The sequence below is a fragment of the Nansenia antarctica genome (genome assembly GCF_963989245.1).
Source record: "Nansenia antarctica genome assembly, chromosome: 12".
Classification (NCBI taxonomy): Eukaryota; Metazoa; Chordata; class Actinopteri; order Argentiniformes; family Microstomatidae; genus Nansenia; species Nansenia antarctica.
The window spans coordinates 16758100-16778186 of record NC_137682.1 but is presented as its reverse complement, the minus strand read 5'-3'; the positions used below and the strand labels follow the sequence as shown (position 1 = coordinate 16778186).

General features: G+C 43.6%; 1 protein-coding gene across 1 annotated transcript; it reads right to left on the bottom strand.

Moving 5' to 3' along the window:
• Positions 1–119: 119 nt before the first annotated feature.
• drd3 (dopamine receptor D3) lies at positions 120–15058 on the bottom strand (the record flags this gene model as incomplete). The annotated part of the gene is made up of 7 exons (XM_080543587.1): positions 120–316; positions 4129–4504; positions 5677–5742; positions 7065–7258; positions 10859–10995; positions 13248–13360; positions 14780–15058. The coding sequence occupies 7 exons, from the start codon at positions 15056–15058 to the stop codon at positions 120–122; spliced, it is 1362 nt and encodes a 453-aa protein (XP_080399713.1).
• Between the last annotated feature and the right edge of the window lie 5029 nt (positions 15059–20087).

Here is a 20087-nt window from a genome sequence, read left to right as displayed (position 1 = left end):
TAGGCACATTATTGCCCCAGCCAATGAGAAACCAGATTTCTTGAGCACCTATGCGCAGGTGTGCTGAGCCTGAGACACAGGAACGAGGCGTGGTCAGGTGATGCTGTAACGTGGGCCTATCAGCAGCTGAGGATCTTGATGAAAGCTCGGCGGAACTCAATGTTGAAGGTGGTGTAGATGACGGGGTTGAGGGCACTGTTGACGTAGCCCAACCAGGTGAAGGCGCTGTAGAGCTCTGGAGGGATGTAGCACGTCCTGCAGTGGGTGTTCAGAATGTGAGTCACGAAGAAGGGAAGCCAGCAGATTAGGAACACCCCTGGAGCAACAACAGAGAGGGAGGGTGGGAGGGTGGGAGAGAGAGAGGGAGGCAGCAGGTGAGGAAAAGAGAAGGTTTGAGAGAGAGAGAGGGAGGGAGAGAAAGGGTGATTGCATGGATCAAATGAGTGGGCAGTTTGAGAGCAAGAGAGGTAGAGTGGAAGAGCAAGGGAGTGAAAAAGAAAATGAGCATTATTGACTCATAATTAAACAACAAGCACATTGACTCTTTATGAACCTATTAAGTGTTGTATTGTAATGTGTCCTGTACACATTAGCTTTATGGTCAGCTCATACATTATGCTATGAAGGGCAAGCCTGGTATGAAGGTCTAATGGGCTTGTTATGTTTATGATGAATGACAATAGTGTGCTTTCGTCATATGACAAGGCCAGAGGAGCAATCCTGCCAAGACATTTTGAAGTTGGCGAAAACTGCAGCTGGTCCCAAAAGTTGTTTTGTTTCCCCAATGAAACCCATGTTAAACGTTGTACTCCATCTGGCAAAATGGACTGGGACTTTCTATTATCCTAATATTATATCTAGTCTTCTCCCAGAGACTGATGTTTTTTTCATAGCCTACAAACCACGTAAAAAGCCTATTGATTATTATGTAATTTTTTTCCACAGAATTGATGGATACACATACATATTATGTCGGTGTCATGTGTGTCTGTGAAAAAGTAAACCTTATGCAGGTCAGGAAAAGACTGAAATGTGCCTCTACTTTAGCAACGATGTTCTGTCCTCATTATACGTAGCTGAGAATGGCTAGACAGGCAGCTAAACACCTCGCATCATCAAGAGTCTGGAGACAGGAGGTCGGTCTGACGTCAGGTTTATTGACTTAGAAAGAGTGAAACAATAATCAATGATATGTCACACCACATATTTCCTTGCTATACATCACAATGGAGAAATTATCTAACAAAGAAATAGCTTAACAACACTTTTGAAGATTGAACTGGATTAGAACAGGTAGTTACAGACAACCAAGAATGAAGCTTGGGATCTGTGCCCCATGCTGGATGCAGAACGATGCAGAAATAACTTTACATTTATGGACAGTGTGTACGCTGATAATATGCAGGGAATTTTTCCTGGATACACGGTGTACAGGTTTTTCGCCCTTGTTTGCTTGCTATGCGCCAGTGGTCCTCGGGCCTCTCCTCGGGGGCCCCTGGCCGCCCCGCATGCTTGGTCTGTTCCGCCGCTGGGGTACCTGCTTGGCTAGCCTGGTGCGGGGCTATTATGGTTTGTGCTTGCTTGGCTGGGCCGGGTGTGCTGGTGGTGGGGCAGGGCGGGTGTGTGGGGTGGCGGGGGCCTCCCAGGGGGGGGTTTGGGGTCCGCTGCTGTGTGCTGGTAGGCAAACTGGTAGTAGTCGCTCTATGAGTAGAGGACTGCAAGGTAATTTTCCTGGCTACACAGTGTACAGGTTTTTTACCTTTGCCTGCTTGCGGCTCTGTCATTATGTAAAGCGCATTGAGTCGCATCTTGTGAGAAATGCGCTATACAAATAAAACTTGATTTGATTTGAAGCTCTTCTTATGCTTAAAACATACCTACTGCGTTATCTCAGGAGCGCGTGTGCGTGGCGGAACTTCTGCTGGTCTTTCTGTTGCTGCTTTTCCACTGCCAGCGCGTTTGTCCAGCGGCATGGCTGCGAGCTGCTACAGCCAGCCCTATCTTTGGTCCTGCGACTTATAGTCAGGTGCGACTTATATATCAATATGTATATAATTTCATACTGACTGACATGAACCAAGGAGTAAACATTACCGTCTACAGCCGACAGAGGCCGCTCTGGGCTTGTGACAACTATATGCTGCTCCTATACCCCTGAAGAAATTATCTAAAACATTAGCTTGTTGAAGCTAAGCAAACGGTAGCTTGGTGAACTTGCTTACTGGTAACTTGCTTGTTGGACTCGCTGACTTGTTATGTTCATTTAGCCTATTCAGCCTCCCAGGTATGTTCTTTATGCTATTGTGTTGCTGAATAACTGTTAATGTGTTATGTTAACATACCGGACTTCTATTCAGCCTGTTGTTCTGTGTGCTATTGTGTAGTTGAATAAACTTGCCTTTCCAGATTAAATGTCTGTTCTTGGTCTTGGATTTTGTGAAATATATTTCTAAATAAATGCGACTTATAGTCCAGTGCGACTTATATATGGTTTTTTCCTCTTACTGCCGCATTTTTTGACTGGTGCGACTTATACTCCGGAGCGACTTATAGTCCGGAAAATACGGTGTATATATTCATTTCATATTCATTTCACTTCATTATAAATGTGTTCTGGGTTCAGTCTCTGTTGTCAACCATCCTCAATGACCGAAAAGTGAAACGGTTATGAGCAGAATGCAGTCAAGTCATTTGTTTGATTGTAAAACTGCATGATGATCAAGAAGAAAACAGACTGTCTAGGACAATGTATCTATTTATTCTTTATGTAATGCGGCTACTGCAGAGCTGCTCCTTTGTTAATGACGATCAATAATATAATGTTTCATTTCACTTCATTATAAATATGTTCTGGGTTCAGTCTCAGTCAGAGACACAGAGAGACACAAAGAGAAAGAGTGTATGTGTGTGTGTGTGTGTGTGTGTGTGTGTGTGTGTGTGTGTGTGTGTGTGTGAACGAGAGAGAGAGAACGAGAGAAAGAGTAGTAGACAAATCATTCAGAGCATGAGCATTTCCACAGGAATGTTATTGGTTTTAATATTTCACAATTGTGCCAATGACATGTCATTTCACACGACTTTGATCGCAACATAAGCAAGATGGAAATGTAGCTGTCACATTGTTGCCTGGCAAGAGAATGCCGAACTACCGGAGAGAGAGAGAGAGAGAGATCACTGGAAAAAAAAAAATTTCTTTTAAGATATTAACATAGCCTACGTGGGGTTTCTGCTTTGAAACAACAGAAATGTTGATGTAATGTGATGTAAAACAATAAAACTTGAAACACCCATGTCGAAGTGAAAACTTGAGTCCATCAAGATAATAATAATAATAATAATAATAATAATAATAATAATAATAATAGATAGATTGAGTGGGATTTCAGAATCTTTATTTTATACAGTCTCTAATTTAGGAATAAAAACTAAATCTGATTAAATCTATTTTAATGCCTAGTTGTAACACAACAAAATGTATTTTGACTTTTTTAATGTGGAAAAAGTCTTGCTGAAGGCACTATAATGCATTCAGAGAACATCGCCAACAGACAGACCAATATCAAAGACGCTAACTGCATGAGTCACGAGAAACATTATTTCCTCTGGAGATCCTCTGGTTGGGGTGAAAATCAGTGCAACTATTTAGGGGAGAGGGAGGGAAGCTTTAAGTGAGCTGCCTTTTTTTCATGGATACTCTGCCCTATTTTCACCTGTAAACGTGCCTGTGTGACATGGTTTTCTGTCCAATTATGCAGACACCTCTGATTAGCGTCATTGTCACTCAGCAAGGTCTGGACACACTTGGCTTCAAGAGTGCAGGCTGGACTGGACCAACCCAATGGCTGATAATTAGAGTGTGCTTGGTGTATGGGCTGCATGGTCAGGTGCTATTGCATGTGTCTGGATTCATACAGTGCTCACATACATACAAACCGTAAACATCCTGACCCATTTATATCAAGACACTCTGATACTGAGGAACACACAGATACTGTGATGCAACCACAGAGAATCAATTACCCATACAACAAAATGATGTAATAATGACAAAACTGCTCGATAGATAAAGCGTAACAGACCGTAGCTACAACAACATCCACAATCCCAATGATCCTGTTAGGTACTCACCAAGCACAATGGCCAGCATCTGTGTTGCCTTCTTCTCCCGAGTATGCAGGCTCCTAAACCGTGGTTGGGTAGACCGGGGCCGGGGGCCGGGACGGAGGGCCGTGTGGGTGCGTCCATTGGACAGATCTTTCACCTCACAGCTCCTCCGGACGGGGGCAAGCTCCTCCTGTTTGACCTGCTCTTCCTCCTCCTCTTCCTCGGCGCAGCCCGGCTCATTCTCTGTGCCGCCACAAGAGGCGTGACTGATACTGCAGTAGTTCTGCATGTCCACCGGGGGCAGTAGCGTGTTCACCACGGGGCCTGTTCTCGGCCGCTTACGCATTAGACACACTGGCAGTAGGCGGGGCTTGGGAGGGCCCGGCAGCTCCGCACTCTCCTGTAAGGCATGGGAAGTGACACACAGGAAGTCAGTCAGACATTTAAAGGTGCAGACAGTGGAAAAGCTCATGTATCCTCACACAACAGCTCATAACGCAGGTCTTCTGGAACTCTCTTTCCCATAATTAGTGTTCCTACTACTACAGTATTGTTATTGGTGGTTAGACATAGCCAGCATGGAATACTGGATAGCTAACAGGCATCAGGCAATCCCTGATAATGTTTCATGCTGGGATCAAACCATTACCATTCTCAAGACGTTACTATAGGCTAATCTATTTGCCCCTTCCATGGGCCTACCTTACAGGCCCGTGGTCCTAGGGTACTTCATAATATCATAGCTTAGTATATCATGAGTTAAACTTGGCCCATATTAGGTGAGTGGTCAGACTCACCTCTGTAGGTCCTCACTCTGTAGGTCTACCCCCTATCTGTCAATCTACAACTTGTCTGTAGGTCTACCCCGTGTCTGTCAATCTCACCCCATTTATGGTTATGGGGGCATATCTGTAGGAACACGCCCCATTGCCGCTTACGGTTATATTTCACCATGTTTCTGTTCCCAATCTCCTCAGTTTCCTGTCTGTGACTACACCCCTTCCAGGGTGGCTGCTATCTCCTCCCTGTGCCCTGTGCCCCTGTTCCTACTGTCACGCGGCCTCAGCTGTGCCTTTACAGCCCTTATCTCTGGGGCAAAGTAAAGCTTGTTATTTCCTCCATCTTTGAAGTATCAAGCACTGGTGTGACAAATAAAGCGCGACAACTAGAGTCAACTCTTGGAGTTTAGCACTAGCAAGGCGAGGCGATGGGGCCCTGTTTCAGAATTCAGATTTTCAGCTTCCTCGCAGCCCCAGGGCTAAACACACACACACACACACACACACACACACACAGACGCATATACACACTAAATGATAAAAACTTCACGGACAGACACTGCCAAGAATATGTGAATATGCCACCATATTCATTAAGAGAGTCAGTCAGTCATTTAGATTCTATTTAAGTCAACAGCCAGCGTGTCTAGCCATCTCCCTTATGTTCCCTCTCATCTTTTGGAAACGCATAAAAACAGATGCAAACACACATACACTAATGTACACGGAACACACACTTGCACACACACGTACATACAGTACATGTGCACACACACGCACACGTTCCACATACCACTTTGATCCTGATGGGGGACAGGTCTCTCTTCTCCTTGGGGATGTCCTCTTGTAAACAGGTCTCCTGGGGGGTAAGAAGGGTCTGTCAATCATCTGTTGTTGTTGTTGTTGTTGTTGTTGATGTTGTTGTTATAAACCAAGCAGCCCTGTTACATTGAGCCTTCCCCAAAATGGGAAATATTACTTGAGTTCTCAATGCGTGCCTCATGCTGGGCCACTGTAATTCTTGAGCTACACTCTGCATGACTATATTAAAATTAGATGGAGAGAAAAAATAGCTCCCTTTTATGTATAAAAATCAGGGTGACATTAAAAGCTTTTTCGTCCATATCAAATCGTGCTCCAGTTATCTGGAACTAAACCATCTGACATCCAAAACTGTATTTCATTAGAGTTTCAAAATGTCTCCTGTGACGTGAACTTACATGCAAACCCTCTCATAATGTATTTGATCCAAACCTGAGCCCAAATCCAAATACCGGAAATGATCCTGGCACGCTACCTGCCGCTCCAGTGAAGAGTTTGATCTTCTATTTGAACAACCAGTTGTATCCATGTCATGGATACATCCTAAAAGCATTCAACTTTAAGTCCTGGTTCAATAGCTTCATTGGCTTACCATTTGTAAGTGATTTCAAAGTAAACATCAATCAAAATTCCTTTAATTCACTGACTGCCAAAGAAGTCTAGAACATTCACCACCTAGATTGCCAAGTGTTTTATGTGGTATTGTGTATTCACAATGAAACGTCATAATTAGCTGCTGCCCTCTCATGTATGAGTATGACTGTACAGCCACCCCTGGTCTGATGGACATGACCCAGAATCCTTTGTTGGAATGGCAGCTCTGATCACAGCACTTCACAGGTTTCTTATAATAGCTGAACTATGACCTGAACTAAAGATGTGAATTCCCTCAACAAGCCTTCACATACATAATAGATCCAATCACACACAGTGACATCAGAGAGCTAGTGAGCAGCAGGGCATGTCCTGGCTTTGTTGTTTATCGTTTCTGTGTGTGACAATACATACAGTTACCTCTGAATAATTCCCTCTCAAATCGCCAATGACCTACCGAGAATATATCATCTCTGTTACCATAGCAATTCTGCACAGCATGGTGGACCTGATGGCGTTGTCCATCAACCTCACCATGACATATGGCAGTGATATATTTGTAAAACTGTGTCTAACGTTTCCATGATCTGCAATGCATTTTCAGACTGTTTCTAAAAAGTATTTATATAATTAGTTTTTGTGTATTTGTGAATCAAATTGGGGCCCGTCACACGTGTGTCTGTGTGTGTGTGTGTGATTGATAAGGCAGCCCCTGTGCCCACATACACTGTCAGCAGAGCAGGAACATCATGGTGGTTCTCTCACCACACAAAGCTGGCTCGACCCTAGCTGGACATTCCCGCTGGCCTGGCGGAAGGCAATCCTCTTCCTCCTCTTCCTGAGGAAGACGTAGATGCGCACGTAGACCAGCAGGGTCACGATGAAGGGCAGGTAGAAGGACACCACAGAGGAGTAGATCACAAAGTCAGGGTTGGAGATGGAGCACACTGCTGGGTCGTCTAGGGGAGAACAAAACACTGTTTTGCTCAGCGCCTGGTCTCCAAAGGACACCCAGCCATGTGCCTTTCTATTACAATTGTGTTTTCTCTACAGAGAAAACCGTACACCGTACATGAGCAAAACACATTTTGTCATCTTTGTTAGCATCTCAAATGACATTTCTCATACATTAAAAAAAAATATGTTGGTGTAACATATTTAAAGATTCCCCCTAGTCTATGAGAATATATAAAACAAATCATCCTAAAAACAGACTGATATGATGTGTTCACTTGTGACCAGTTAAGTTCTGTGACATGTAAGCTCCCACTCTCATGTTGTGTGTATCTGCCTGCAACCTGTAACCTGAGTTGGAAACCATGGCAATCAACTCCTTATGGGAGTCGTGGGCCGAGTTAGAATGTACATGATTGGTGCATCTTCCATTTGGTCAAGTAGACTGAACGGAGCCTTGTCAATGTTGTCATGATTTGTGATAGACAGGTGCTTGCTTGACCATCAATATTCTGCCTATAAAGAGAACTGCTTGTGTGTTGTGAGTTGTTCGCTTTCTCTCTGTGAGAAACGTACCCAGCGCTGAATGGAATAAAACCTTTCTTCAATTGTCTACCTATGAGCAAGAATCTTTAATTACTTTGATCAGTGTTGTAGTACTCGAGTCCAGGACTCGGACTCGAGTCACGATTTTCGGGACTTGTGACTCGACTCGGGCTCCAGCATGGAGGACTCGGACTTGACTCGGACTCGAGCATTCCCTTCTTTGGTGACTCGTGACTCGACTCGGACTTGAGGTCTCAGGGGACGGCAGGTGGAGACGTGTTATTTTATTATTTTTTTGCTGCTGTTCGTTTTTTTAATAATAGGCAGGCACTAATCATTTGGCACAAGACATTGATAGCTTTGTTACCGTAACATTATTCAAGTCCCTGCAAGGACAGGCACGTATTCCACCTACATGCGGATTCACCGGCGTTGAGTCCTGTTACAGTTACTGCTAAGATGCCGATTGAGGCGCCGATTGCCTTCAGAGATTTTACATCAAGCTCTAACAAGACCTCTGCTAAGTGTAATATATTATGTAAACGCATATTATGTAAACGCACTATTGAGGAGAAGACGGGGACAACCTCAAACTATAACAGACACTTGTCAAGGAAGCACCCCGAAAAGTAAGTAAGATGCAATATGTCAGGTTATGTCAGGATGTGGATGTGATTAACTTTCAGTCACAACAGGCAGCTGGAACCAGCCTACTGAGCCTAGTAAACTAAAGGTAGCTGAAGTTCGATTTAGAGATACGATTGTGAACGCCTTCCTAATAATCGGAAGAGGTCTTCCATACTTCTTGGATGTTTATATCAACATTTATGTTTACATGATTTGTTACAGTGTTACAGTGTTTGGAGGTGGTTTGTATGGTTTGTATGAGCGATATCGCTCTTCTTGTTCCGCGGCGGAGGACAGAGGAGAGAGACGCTCCTGCTAGGAGCTGGACGGATGGAAAGTGGAGAGTGATTTTTATGTTTTATTTTTTCGGGGGTTGGTTGATAAACATTTGACATTTTCTGCAGAAGGGAGAAAGTGAGAGATCGCGGACCGTCGGGGATTGTCCAGCCAGACGTTTTGGGGGTCTCGGCTATAACGGATATATTTCTTACGCAAACATTTACTGGGATTTACTACCGACGTGTGCGATGTGGAGAATACAAGTGGTGTTGTGGTTCACTTTCTCTGTGCTGCTGTCCTTGTCTGGAGGGGAGATGAAAGCCCGGAGCTGCAGCGAGGTTAGACAGGCTTACACGACCAAAGGCTTCAGTCGGCGACGACCCCCCCTCCCCCCTCCCTCCCCCACCCGGCGACGACCCCCCCTCCCCCACCACCCGGAGACTCTCTACCGAAACCGTGGAACAATGGACAACCCCCCCCATCCCCCAATCCTCACCCCCCTACCTGGTCTACACTCTGAGCAAACGCAATGTTATTATGTCGCCCCCCCCCTCCCCCCCGCCTAAATCTACTGGTGTTTTTGTACCCCCCCCCCCCCCCCCACCATGACCACACACTGTACATACTTGTTGTTTTGTCCCCCCGCCCGAACTACCCATTGTACATATTATATGTCTGTCCCCCTGCCCGAACTACCCACTGTACATACTTTGTGTTTTGTCCCCCGCCCCCACCTGTGGTGTATGTCCCCACCTGTCCTACCCGCTGTACATACCTTATGTTTTGTTGTATTGTTCTTCCCATGTTGGATGTATGTTTATCTTGTAGATAGTACTAGTTATTTGTCTGTATTATCTTGCAGATAGTACTAGTTTTTTGTCTGTCTTACATGTAACGATTAATTGAGTATCAAGGACCCCAATTGAAATAAGCCAGTGGCTTTCTTGGGTTTTTATCCTGTTAGTTGACCTTGTATGTAATATGTACTTTCATGTACCTACTTCTGCAAATCTTCTAATAAAGTTTTCAATCAATCAATCAATCAAGTCATAACGTTGTAGCTATAGCTAGCCAACCCATCAGTGTGTCTGTAGCTAGCTGACATTGATTAAACATGTCCAGATTGCGATAAAAACGTCAGTGCTGGTGCGGTGTCCTTTTGCATATCAAAGCTTGCTTGGCGAGCAAATAGGGAGAAAAGTTAGGAACAATATACAATCATGTTTACTTTCGATCTATTTCAGCTTGTTTAGAAATTGTTTGGCTGGTTTAATTGAAGCTAGAGATTCTAAGGTTTCTGCTCCCGTTTTTACGCGTCTGTGGTAAAAACACCCGCTACTGACACACTGATGGGTTGGCTAGCTGGATGGTTATGGTTAGCTAGCTGGTCAGCTGGCTGGTTGGCTGGTTAGCTAGCTGGTTGGCTGGCTGACTGGTTGGTTGGCTAGATGGCTGGTTGGCTGGCTGGCTAGTTGACTGGTTGGTTGGCTGGCTGGCTGACTGGCTGGCTGGCTGGCTGGCTGGCTGGCTGACTGGCTAGATAGCTGACTGGCTGGCTAGCTGGCTGACTGACTGCTCACAGACTCGTGACTCGGACTCGAGTCCTGATTTTCGGGACTTGTGACTCGACTCGGACTAGAGCATGGAGGACTCGGACTTGACTCAGACTCGAGCATTCTCTTCTTTGGTGACTCGTGACTCGACTCAGACTTGATCACCGGGGACTCGGACTCGACTCGGACTCGAGATTTAGGGACTCGACTACAACACTGACTTTGATTGACTATCGATCTCGGCCACCACCATCAAACACTGTTTATCACAGACAGAAGAAGAATGACATCAACATAACATCACAAAACATATAACAAAGGAGAAAAACATCAACATACATAAGAATAGAAATACATTTAGAACAAAATAAAAGGCAGCAATGCTCACAGCCTCAGTTTTTGTTGAGCATCACAACACATAAGAATATAGAAGATACTTGTGAGTTACAACACTCTCCATTCCCATAATATGGTGGACACTGTTGGTGTGGTGGACTCATCATGAACACTGTTAGATATAACCCTATATAATAGAGGGTTATGGATAGGGGGTTGATATGGAGCGGGGGCATGCGTCTGGTTTGTACTCACCTGTCTCACCTGTGGTGTTGAATCCAAACAGCAGGGGGCAGGATACAGCAAAGGCCAGGATCCACACTGTGGCAATCATGACAGATACCCTCTTCTTGGAGCTCTGCGTGGTGTTGTACAGGACGGGCATCACCACCGCTGTGTACCTGAGGATGGATTATAGATTATAGTGACACTGTACTTTATTATCAGGCAGAGAGAGATGGAGAAAGAGAGAGAGAGAGAGAGGCTAAAAAGAGAACTTGAAATAAGAGGATTGAATGAGGGAGAAAGTCTTTATAACAGAGAGAGGAAGTGAGGTTTTAGAACTTAAAAGTTATTTTTTTTTAAAAGTAACATTTAGCAGGCACTTTTATCCCAAGCGACCTACAGTTAGAGATTACAGGGACAGTCTCAAACCTGCGTCCTCTGTATTGCCATCACACATGACCAGCCACTAAAATACCTGAACCTTCTGAGAATGTAATTAATTACCCTATCAACTCTTACTGTAGCACATTCAAGTGTTGTATGGTAATGAAAAACACAAAAACATTATTGAAAAAAAAGTGTTTGAAAAAGAATGTTGTACTGGTGTACATATGAACTGTGTTCAATCAGCCTACTGTGCTACAAAAAAACTGAGAGACAATGAACACAATCTTGAGATCAACAAAAGGAGACCAAACAAAGCACTTTGATTTAAGAATTAATCCATCCCTGCATACGCCAAGAATACATAATGAGTACATGCAAACAGAGAGAACGAAACAAGAAGGGAACAGTAATTAATCTCGACCCGATTCAGACGTGGATGTGACAGCGGTTTTCTTAGAGCCAGATAACTGAAATAATGTTTACCCTCATCAACGTAATTATTCACTTTCTTCTCCCGGCAAAACACAGGACATTCTGCTGGAACATGTTGAGAATACTCAATTGTATGAGTCAGAAGACCACATTAGTAATCTCTCTCATGGTTGTACCCCTCCTCATGCCTTATATCAGTACAATTAACTATGCAAAGACACACACATGCCCAAGGTACAGTGTCTAGTTGAGCAACAAAACAACCAGATAATGCTAACAGTGTTCTGATAATAGCAATCATCAATCACTGACAGCCACAGGATATACTCTGCAACAGCATCACTGTATACATACTGTACATTTACATACACTGTACCACAATCTGTTCACGAGGGCACACACACACACACACACATGCACACACAAACACTCACATGCACACACAAGCACACACACTCTGACACTCTGCTGAACAAAGTCCCCCCCCCCCCCAACAAGAGAACCATTGAAGCCCAGAACATGGACCCCCCGTATCAGTGTACCCTCCTCACACCACCTTAACACCACCATACCACCACAATTTACCCTTTGCACTACTGCTTGTTTGCACATATTTATATTGGTCTCTCACTAATTATACATCTACATATCGTGAGTTTAGAATGATAAGGTTCTATCTCCGTTTAGGGCAGTTCAGAGATATTGAGCGTCAAAGTTTTTACATTCCATTATGTTTTGTGAGATGGAACCTTTGTATTTTATGAATTACTAACTCAAAAATGTTAAAGATAACACCACACAGGCATTAATAAACACCTAATGGATCAGATTATGTAAAAAACTAAATTTTGACAAAAATGGAGATAGAACCTTATAATTCTATCAGTCCCTATTGCCCTTGTTCTGTACATATCATAACTGTACATATCATATTGATATTTATATTCAGATATTCATCTCATATACTGTATATTACTTTATTTTTACTCACTGTAAGACTTTATACTGTAATACCATGCACTGTCTACACCATCATGGCTTTTGCACCACGCCACCTATTGCTTATTCTATACATAAATGGACTGACCTATAATATAGCGCCTTATTCCAAAGCGCTTTTTAATAGCCTCTCCTTCACCCATTCACACACACATTCACACACACATTCACACACCAACGGCGGCAAGCTACCATGCAAGGCGCCGGTCCGCTCATTGGGAGACATTTGGGGTTCAGTGTCTTGCCCAAGGACACCTCGACTTGTGGCCAGCCTGGGATCGAACCGCCAACCTTGCGATCATTAGACATCAGCTCTACTTCAACTACAGAAGACCAGATTGCCCTACAATCGTGCATTGTTTGTGGCCATGAACTATGGAAACTGAATTGCCCTAGGGATATTGGGGAATTGGGATAAATGAAGTAGTCTGTATGTATCTAACACCTTGATCGTCATCTGTCACAAATGAGATTGTTATCAGTTTTGTTATTACACACTGACACCACACGGCATACATCAGCATGTACATGTTCACACACAAACACACACTCTCTCTCTCTATCTCTCACACTCTCTCTCAGTCACACACAGAAACACACACTCTCTTACCTGTCGATGCTGATTGCACACAGATTGAGAATGCTGGCCGTGCACATCATCACATCCAGGGTCACAAAGATGTTACAATACATCCTGCTGAAGAGCCAGGCCCCACCAACCACCTGGACAGGTAACACAGGGGCAGTTAACAGATGATACACACACACACACACACACACACACACACACACACACACACACACACACACACACATGCACACGCACACTCTCACTTTATCTCTCACATACAAGTACCCACACATACATCATTCCCATTCTGAAAAAACAATAAATTATACAGAAAAACTGTCAGATTGTCCAATTATCCCCCCAAATATACGTCCTCAGAAAGGACAGTTACACAGCATCCCGCCTCACACAGACAGGTTCTGCCTCGGGCAGTATAACATCGCCTAACTACTGGATATCCTACCCTGGATGGGAATAAATACACCACACACACACCACGCGAGCATAAGTACTCACTCACTCACACACACACACACACACACACTCACACACGCACATGCACACACACAACATACATACACACACACACAACATACTGAGAAGCACACACACACACACTGCTGGGGAGCACTACACACACACAAACACGCACACACACATACACAAAATACTGGGAAGCACACACACACACACCCCTTTTCTAATGGGATCTCAGTGAGACATTGAGACCCACAGCTACAGGCTTCCTCTCCTTGAACTGTTCTACACTGTGAGATGTGACAGTTGTTGCATTGCAATTCAGCGTAGGATCTTTGCCTTTATATGCCCACCCATGACCCCTATAACCATGTGTGTGTGTGTGTGTGTGTGTGCGTGTGTAGTGTGTGTATGCACTGATCTATAAGCCAGATATAGGTTATGTGTGTGTAGGCGGAGGTGGATAGGAGCTGACACTGATCAATACGTCCGGGGGATAGGAAACCAAAATGAATTTTGGGATGTATCCTAAAAGGTTTGGGACGATTTTTATCATCATCAGGGCCCAGTATTTCAAAAGATTTAATCTGGATTATCAGGATCTATCTGGCTGATTCGTATTGGGGAAATCAGCCAGCTCGATCTGATCCTGTTTAGCAAAAAAAATTCTGGATCAATCTGATGACCCTGGCCACCCAATCAGAGTTATAGAGAAAAGCACAACCATAACTGTCTCATTACAATTACTCTAATTGATAAATGGCTTAGCCAATTGTGAAATGCAAATAAGTCATTATTTGTGAATATGCAAAATGTCCACAGCAATTAGTCACATATTAGGCTTCTGCTGAGGATCACTATAGAAATACCATTCATCATCATCATGACCTCCTCCTCATCACCCATCCATTAACACACACCCACACACACACCCACACACACTCAGGGACGCTGGGGGAGGTAGAAGTCAGAGGATGGGCTCATTGGAATGCAACACGTGTCTGACATTCCATTCATTCCAATGAGCCCGTCCTCTGATTTCTACTTCCACCAGCCTCACCTGACACACACACACACACACACACACAGCTCACCTCCAGGTAGACGGCCCAGGGCATGACCAGCGAGGCCACCAGCAGGTCTGCCACAGCCAGGCTCACCACCAGGTAGTTGGTGGTGGTCTGGAGGGAACGTTCCCGCAGTACAGCCAGGCAAACCAGGACGTTCCCAAACACAATGGCCAGGATGAGCAGGGAGTACAGCATGGCATAGTAGTTACGCTCCGTCTCCCCCACCACACTGCTGTTTGTTCCCGGATCCGAAATGTAGTCCGAGTCATTCCAGAACTGCTCGACAGTGCTAAACATCGCCATGGAGATGTCCCAGTGACATGGGAGAGGAGCTGGGTGAGAGATCTGGTGAGAGGGGCGGAGCTGGAGTTGGTATTCATCACATCACGTACCCTTCGTACATCGTGGCATTCACTGACCGTGAGTGGTAAGGTAACCCTCACACGTCTGATGCAAAGCCGTCAGACATGTGATAACACCACACATATACTGTATAATGAGATGTGTACTGCTTATGTGCATCCAGATCCCCAGCAGGAAATCCCACTGGCTTCTGGTTATTCCAAAATAAGTTAATTATTTACAGTTTTTACATCAACGTAATTTTTTTCTCTGTTATTTGGTGTACCGTATATTATGTATATATGCCAATGCTTTTACAGCTTACCATAAGTGAATACCACATATGTGAATCCTACAGTGGTTTAAGTTTTTCTTTCTTTTCTTTTGGATCAGAGTCATAGAGAAAGCTACAGGGAGAATCGTAGCGAGCAGGGATGTCTCATGGCTCCAGTAGAAGAGCTGTGCAAGTAGTGTTCCCTGTCAGCCATCCCTGAATGCATGTACTGTAAGTGACTCCAGATATACAGTAAGAGCTCCTGTGACATGACCAAGAAGCACCATTTAAATACAGTATAATGCAGTGATGGCTGATTAATCAGTTACGATAAGGCTCCATCATAGAGAACTAAGATCGTCCAGACAACCAGAGGCACCCTGAGTGATCTCCGTCTTTCTGTGTGTGTCTCTCTCTCTCTCTCTGTCTCTGTCTGTCTGTCTCTCTCTCTCTCTACCTGGCACCCGTCCCTGGCTCCTTTCCATTCTCTCGATCAAGTCAGGCCTTGGCAGAGAGTCCAGGCATAAGAGTGTTATGGTAATTCTAACTACACCTGTGCTTGGCCTGCTGGTAAACACACTGATCTCACTCATCCAGTCCTCTCAGATCAGACAGGGAGGGGGGTGGGGGGTGAACACATTTTTAGGTTGGCATCAAGCCTGTGGCTCCTCCATCATCTCTCCCACCTGCCCTTGTCTTCTCTACACCATGACTTCACATCCACCCTCTCCCCCTCCAGTCATTGTCCCACAAAGCTGCTACTCCCCCACCATTCCAACCTGGTTATCCCTGCTTCACACCTGGTCAACCCCCCCCCCCCACCAGCCCCCCCCCACCCACCCCCCACCCATGCTCCGCTCCCCCCTTCTCTTCTGAATTATTGTCTACAAAACTCTTACTCCTCCACTGCTCCTTCTAACCTTGCTATCCCCCCGCCCCCCTACAAGAATGGAGGGTGAATCAGTGTGCTCATGATGGAGAGGATACTGTGAAAGACAGATACTGTAGTGTGTGTGCTCACACCACAAGCAATTTCTCTATCTCTCCCTCTCTCTCCCTCTCTCACACTCGCACACAAACACATCAGATGTGTACATATTTGGAAACAGAACAGTGATTGTTTATTTGCTCAGGTTGTGCTGAAGGTGCCAATGAACACCTACCTCCCACAAGCTGCCTACACACAATTCCAAAACAATGCTTCAGACCAATGTCCTGGAATTATAGGCCTTATAGTTCAAATGATATAACGTTCACATTACGTTTTTTTTTTCTGGTAATGATTTTTCAGAGTGAGTAATTTTTATTCAGATCACCATTCATGTCATAATTATTGATAATAATCACTATGAAATAGGTAATTGCCATTTATGTTTATGTTAATTGATTTGGAGATTTTATCTAGCTTATACCCAGTTCTAAATCCTTGTGTAATAGTCTACCTGCAGTAACTGTTCTTGGTTCATGTTTATCTGAAAAATCATCCAATGAAAAATCATCCAGGTTATCAAGGCATCTCAATTTACTATCAAATTCATTAAAGTCCTCTGTAGCTCAGGTAGAGCATGGCGCTCACAATGCTTAGGTCTTGGTTCGATTCCCGCTGGGACCATATATACTGAAAAATGTATGCACTCACTACAATGTAAGTCGCTTTTCAGCTAAATGGCATACTGTATATTATATAAATTCCGCTTGAGAGGTGAACCTTCTAAACGTCTCTCTTGAGATTGGGTCATTCTCTGATAAACTCATTTCACATACGCCAAAATTAGGCATATTCAAACTGTCCCCATATAATATTTGGTTGCACATAAATAATACTCTACATGTACATCAAACGAAAGAAACACATTCATGCGTAATAAAGTATGATCATAATACAAAACAAATAGCTGTACATTAAACATTTAGTAGCACATCATTTCGTAGGTTAGTTGACTTGAATCCAAACGTGTCATGACTCATGTTCATATGTACCGAAAAAGATAGATAAGCCCTACCTGTTAAGCTTCTCCGATGAATACATGAGGTGCCATCGCGGAATCCGTCCGTTTAAAGGTAAAAGTTGCCCGGTCTGTGTGCATCCACTCCAACCGTGCGGAGCGGAGGGGCGCCCATTCTCCGTGCGCACATAGAGAGATCCAAGAGCCCCGAGAATGATAATCATTAATGCACAAGACTAGATACTCACCCACCCCGATTTGTTATTCTAACAAAGCATAGTTCACTTCTGCTTGTGTGCTTTTTTGAGGTGCTCTGAAGAGAGGCGCGCATGAAGACTGCCAGAGCAGCAGCCAGTCACTTTTTCAAGTCGTGAGCTTAGAATGATAAGGTTCTATCTCCGTTTAGGGCAGTTCAGAGATATTGAGCGTCAAAGTTTTTACATTCCATTATGTTCTGTGAGATAGAACCTTTGTATTTTATGAATTACTAACTCAAAAATGTCTATATTTTTAAAAATAACACCACACAGGCATTAATAAACACCTAATGGATCAGATTATGTAAAAAAAAACAATTTTGACCAAAAATGGAGATAGAACCTTATAATTCTAACGTCACGAAGTGGCAATCTAACCTAGATGAAAATGTCCCTCAGAATGATGATGAGTGTAGGCTCGGATACGCAACGCAAGGCTGATGTTGAAGTAAATGCATAGCCTAATGTATTCAGTACATGTTTTTTAATACATAGCAGCCGGATGAAGCTGATTAGAGAGACGCCTAAAGACAAACAATAGCAATTAACTAAAATTAATGATATGATGTCAAACGATGTTTCTGGATCCAGGTCCAAACTTCTCATTATCGTCACCCTGTTATTTTTAGGGGGAAAAGCGGGAGCGCTTGTCATTAACGGTAGCCTATCATCTTAATATAGCCCCCTCTACAAGATGAGAAGAAGGTTGTACTCGGGAGATAAGTTGTTGGTTGTTGTTGCAATTTAAAAAACAGGTGTTTCATAGCTGCTCCGTGTAACCTCAACTTGCTATTCCTCACATTCCTCCCGATAAACGTCAAGCCAGCGTTGATATCATAGGCTATGCCATGTGTGTAATTAGTCCATTGTGTCCCTGTGCTCTGGAAGAGTATTGGCGAATTGACCTGAATTATCTTTGGAAAACATCACTATTCTCCAATGCATATCAGTCAGGGTACAATCTAGACTCACGCATGGAGGGAATTACTTGATTTATTGATAATGTGGACAGCACTGTCCATTTGATACAGTATAGGGTGATAATATGTGTGCTCTTAAAGACATACATAGCTGTAGCCAAACCCAAGATTTGACCAACAAACAAATCCAAGTGCACATTAGCATGCCTGTAGGCTTCTATGTATAGCACTTTTAGAAAGAGTTGACAAGTCTGCATTATCTCAAAAGTGGTGCATATTTAAGCTGATTCCATATTCATACCATCTGTTCATTCACTCATTCAGTTAATTCTATTAGAGTATAGGAAATGTGCAAACATCAATCCCAGATGAATGTGTGTGATTGTAACCATGTGTGTGATTGGCACCATGTAATTAGTTTTTGGAGGCCATTGTCTCACTCTTGTTCATTTCTTATTATGCTGTAGCTGTGTAGAGATTTCTTTTGGAGCAGCTACTTTCAGTCAGAGCAGGCACATATCACTCTCTGAAGGCGATAGTATCAATATGTCCAACTTATTAACATCCAAGCCATGTATCAGTCCCTGCACCCCACCACCTCCATTACTACTACCACCCATACAGCAGGGGAAGCCTACCTTCATGTCCTAGAGACAGCTAGGAGCCAAATGAGATGCTGAGGCCTTGGGCTGGTCATGTCATTGACAGCTGTTTGCAGAGCTGTTACTCACAGGAGCCATATCTGTCTGCAGTAACGCAGGTTTGAACAGTAGCAACAGCAATTAACGTTCGCCTTGAGGGGCCAAGAACAACAACAATGATAAAGGCATTGTAAAAGATTAGAAACACTGAACTCTGAGGCTCTGGGAAATATAACAAACTGCTGCCATCTTTTGGCTAAAACTGTGTATTGCAAAGAGAGAATCCCCAGGCGTTCTTTATGGACATTGACTTCTTATTACGAAAAACACAGACATGGTTCCATATAGAGTCTAGTATGATCCTTCACTGAATGAAAAAGGTCAATCACAATGACATGATTACATGTATTTTTTTAATGATAAAAGCAAGTCAAGTCTCACAATATATTGACAGGAAGCGAGAGCAAGGTCAAATGAAGGTGGCCAGTAGAACACAGGTTCACATCTTTCTTTCTGCCAAATCAGGTAGGGTAAGATAGGGACACCAACAAATACTATTTAGCAAGGTAAGCACTAAATAAAAACATCATTGATCATCAAACTGCTATTCCTGCATTCTCCTCAATAATTCTATGGATCATAATAAAACAAATGTTGGTTTTATGTTCAATTAAATTACTGTAAGTGAATGCAAGACTGCCTGTGTGCTGGAGCAACACAAAGTATGAGAATATATTTTGTCAAAGATGGTCAACCCAAAAAATATGATTGAACAATATCAGAGGGCTGTAGGGAAGATGCTCAAGCGGCGTCTAAGGCTAACTTGGATCTGTAACAATGATCTGAATCGTTCAAATATATACCTTCTAGAGAGACTGGTTTCATGGGATTAGTTTTAGCATTATGCAACAGTAATTACAGAGATAGATATTCTGCTACTCCAGAGGGTGAT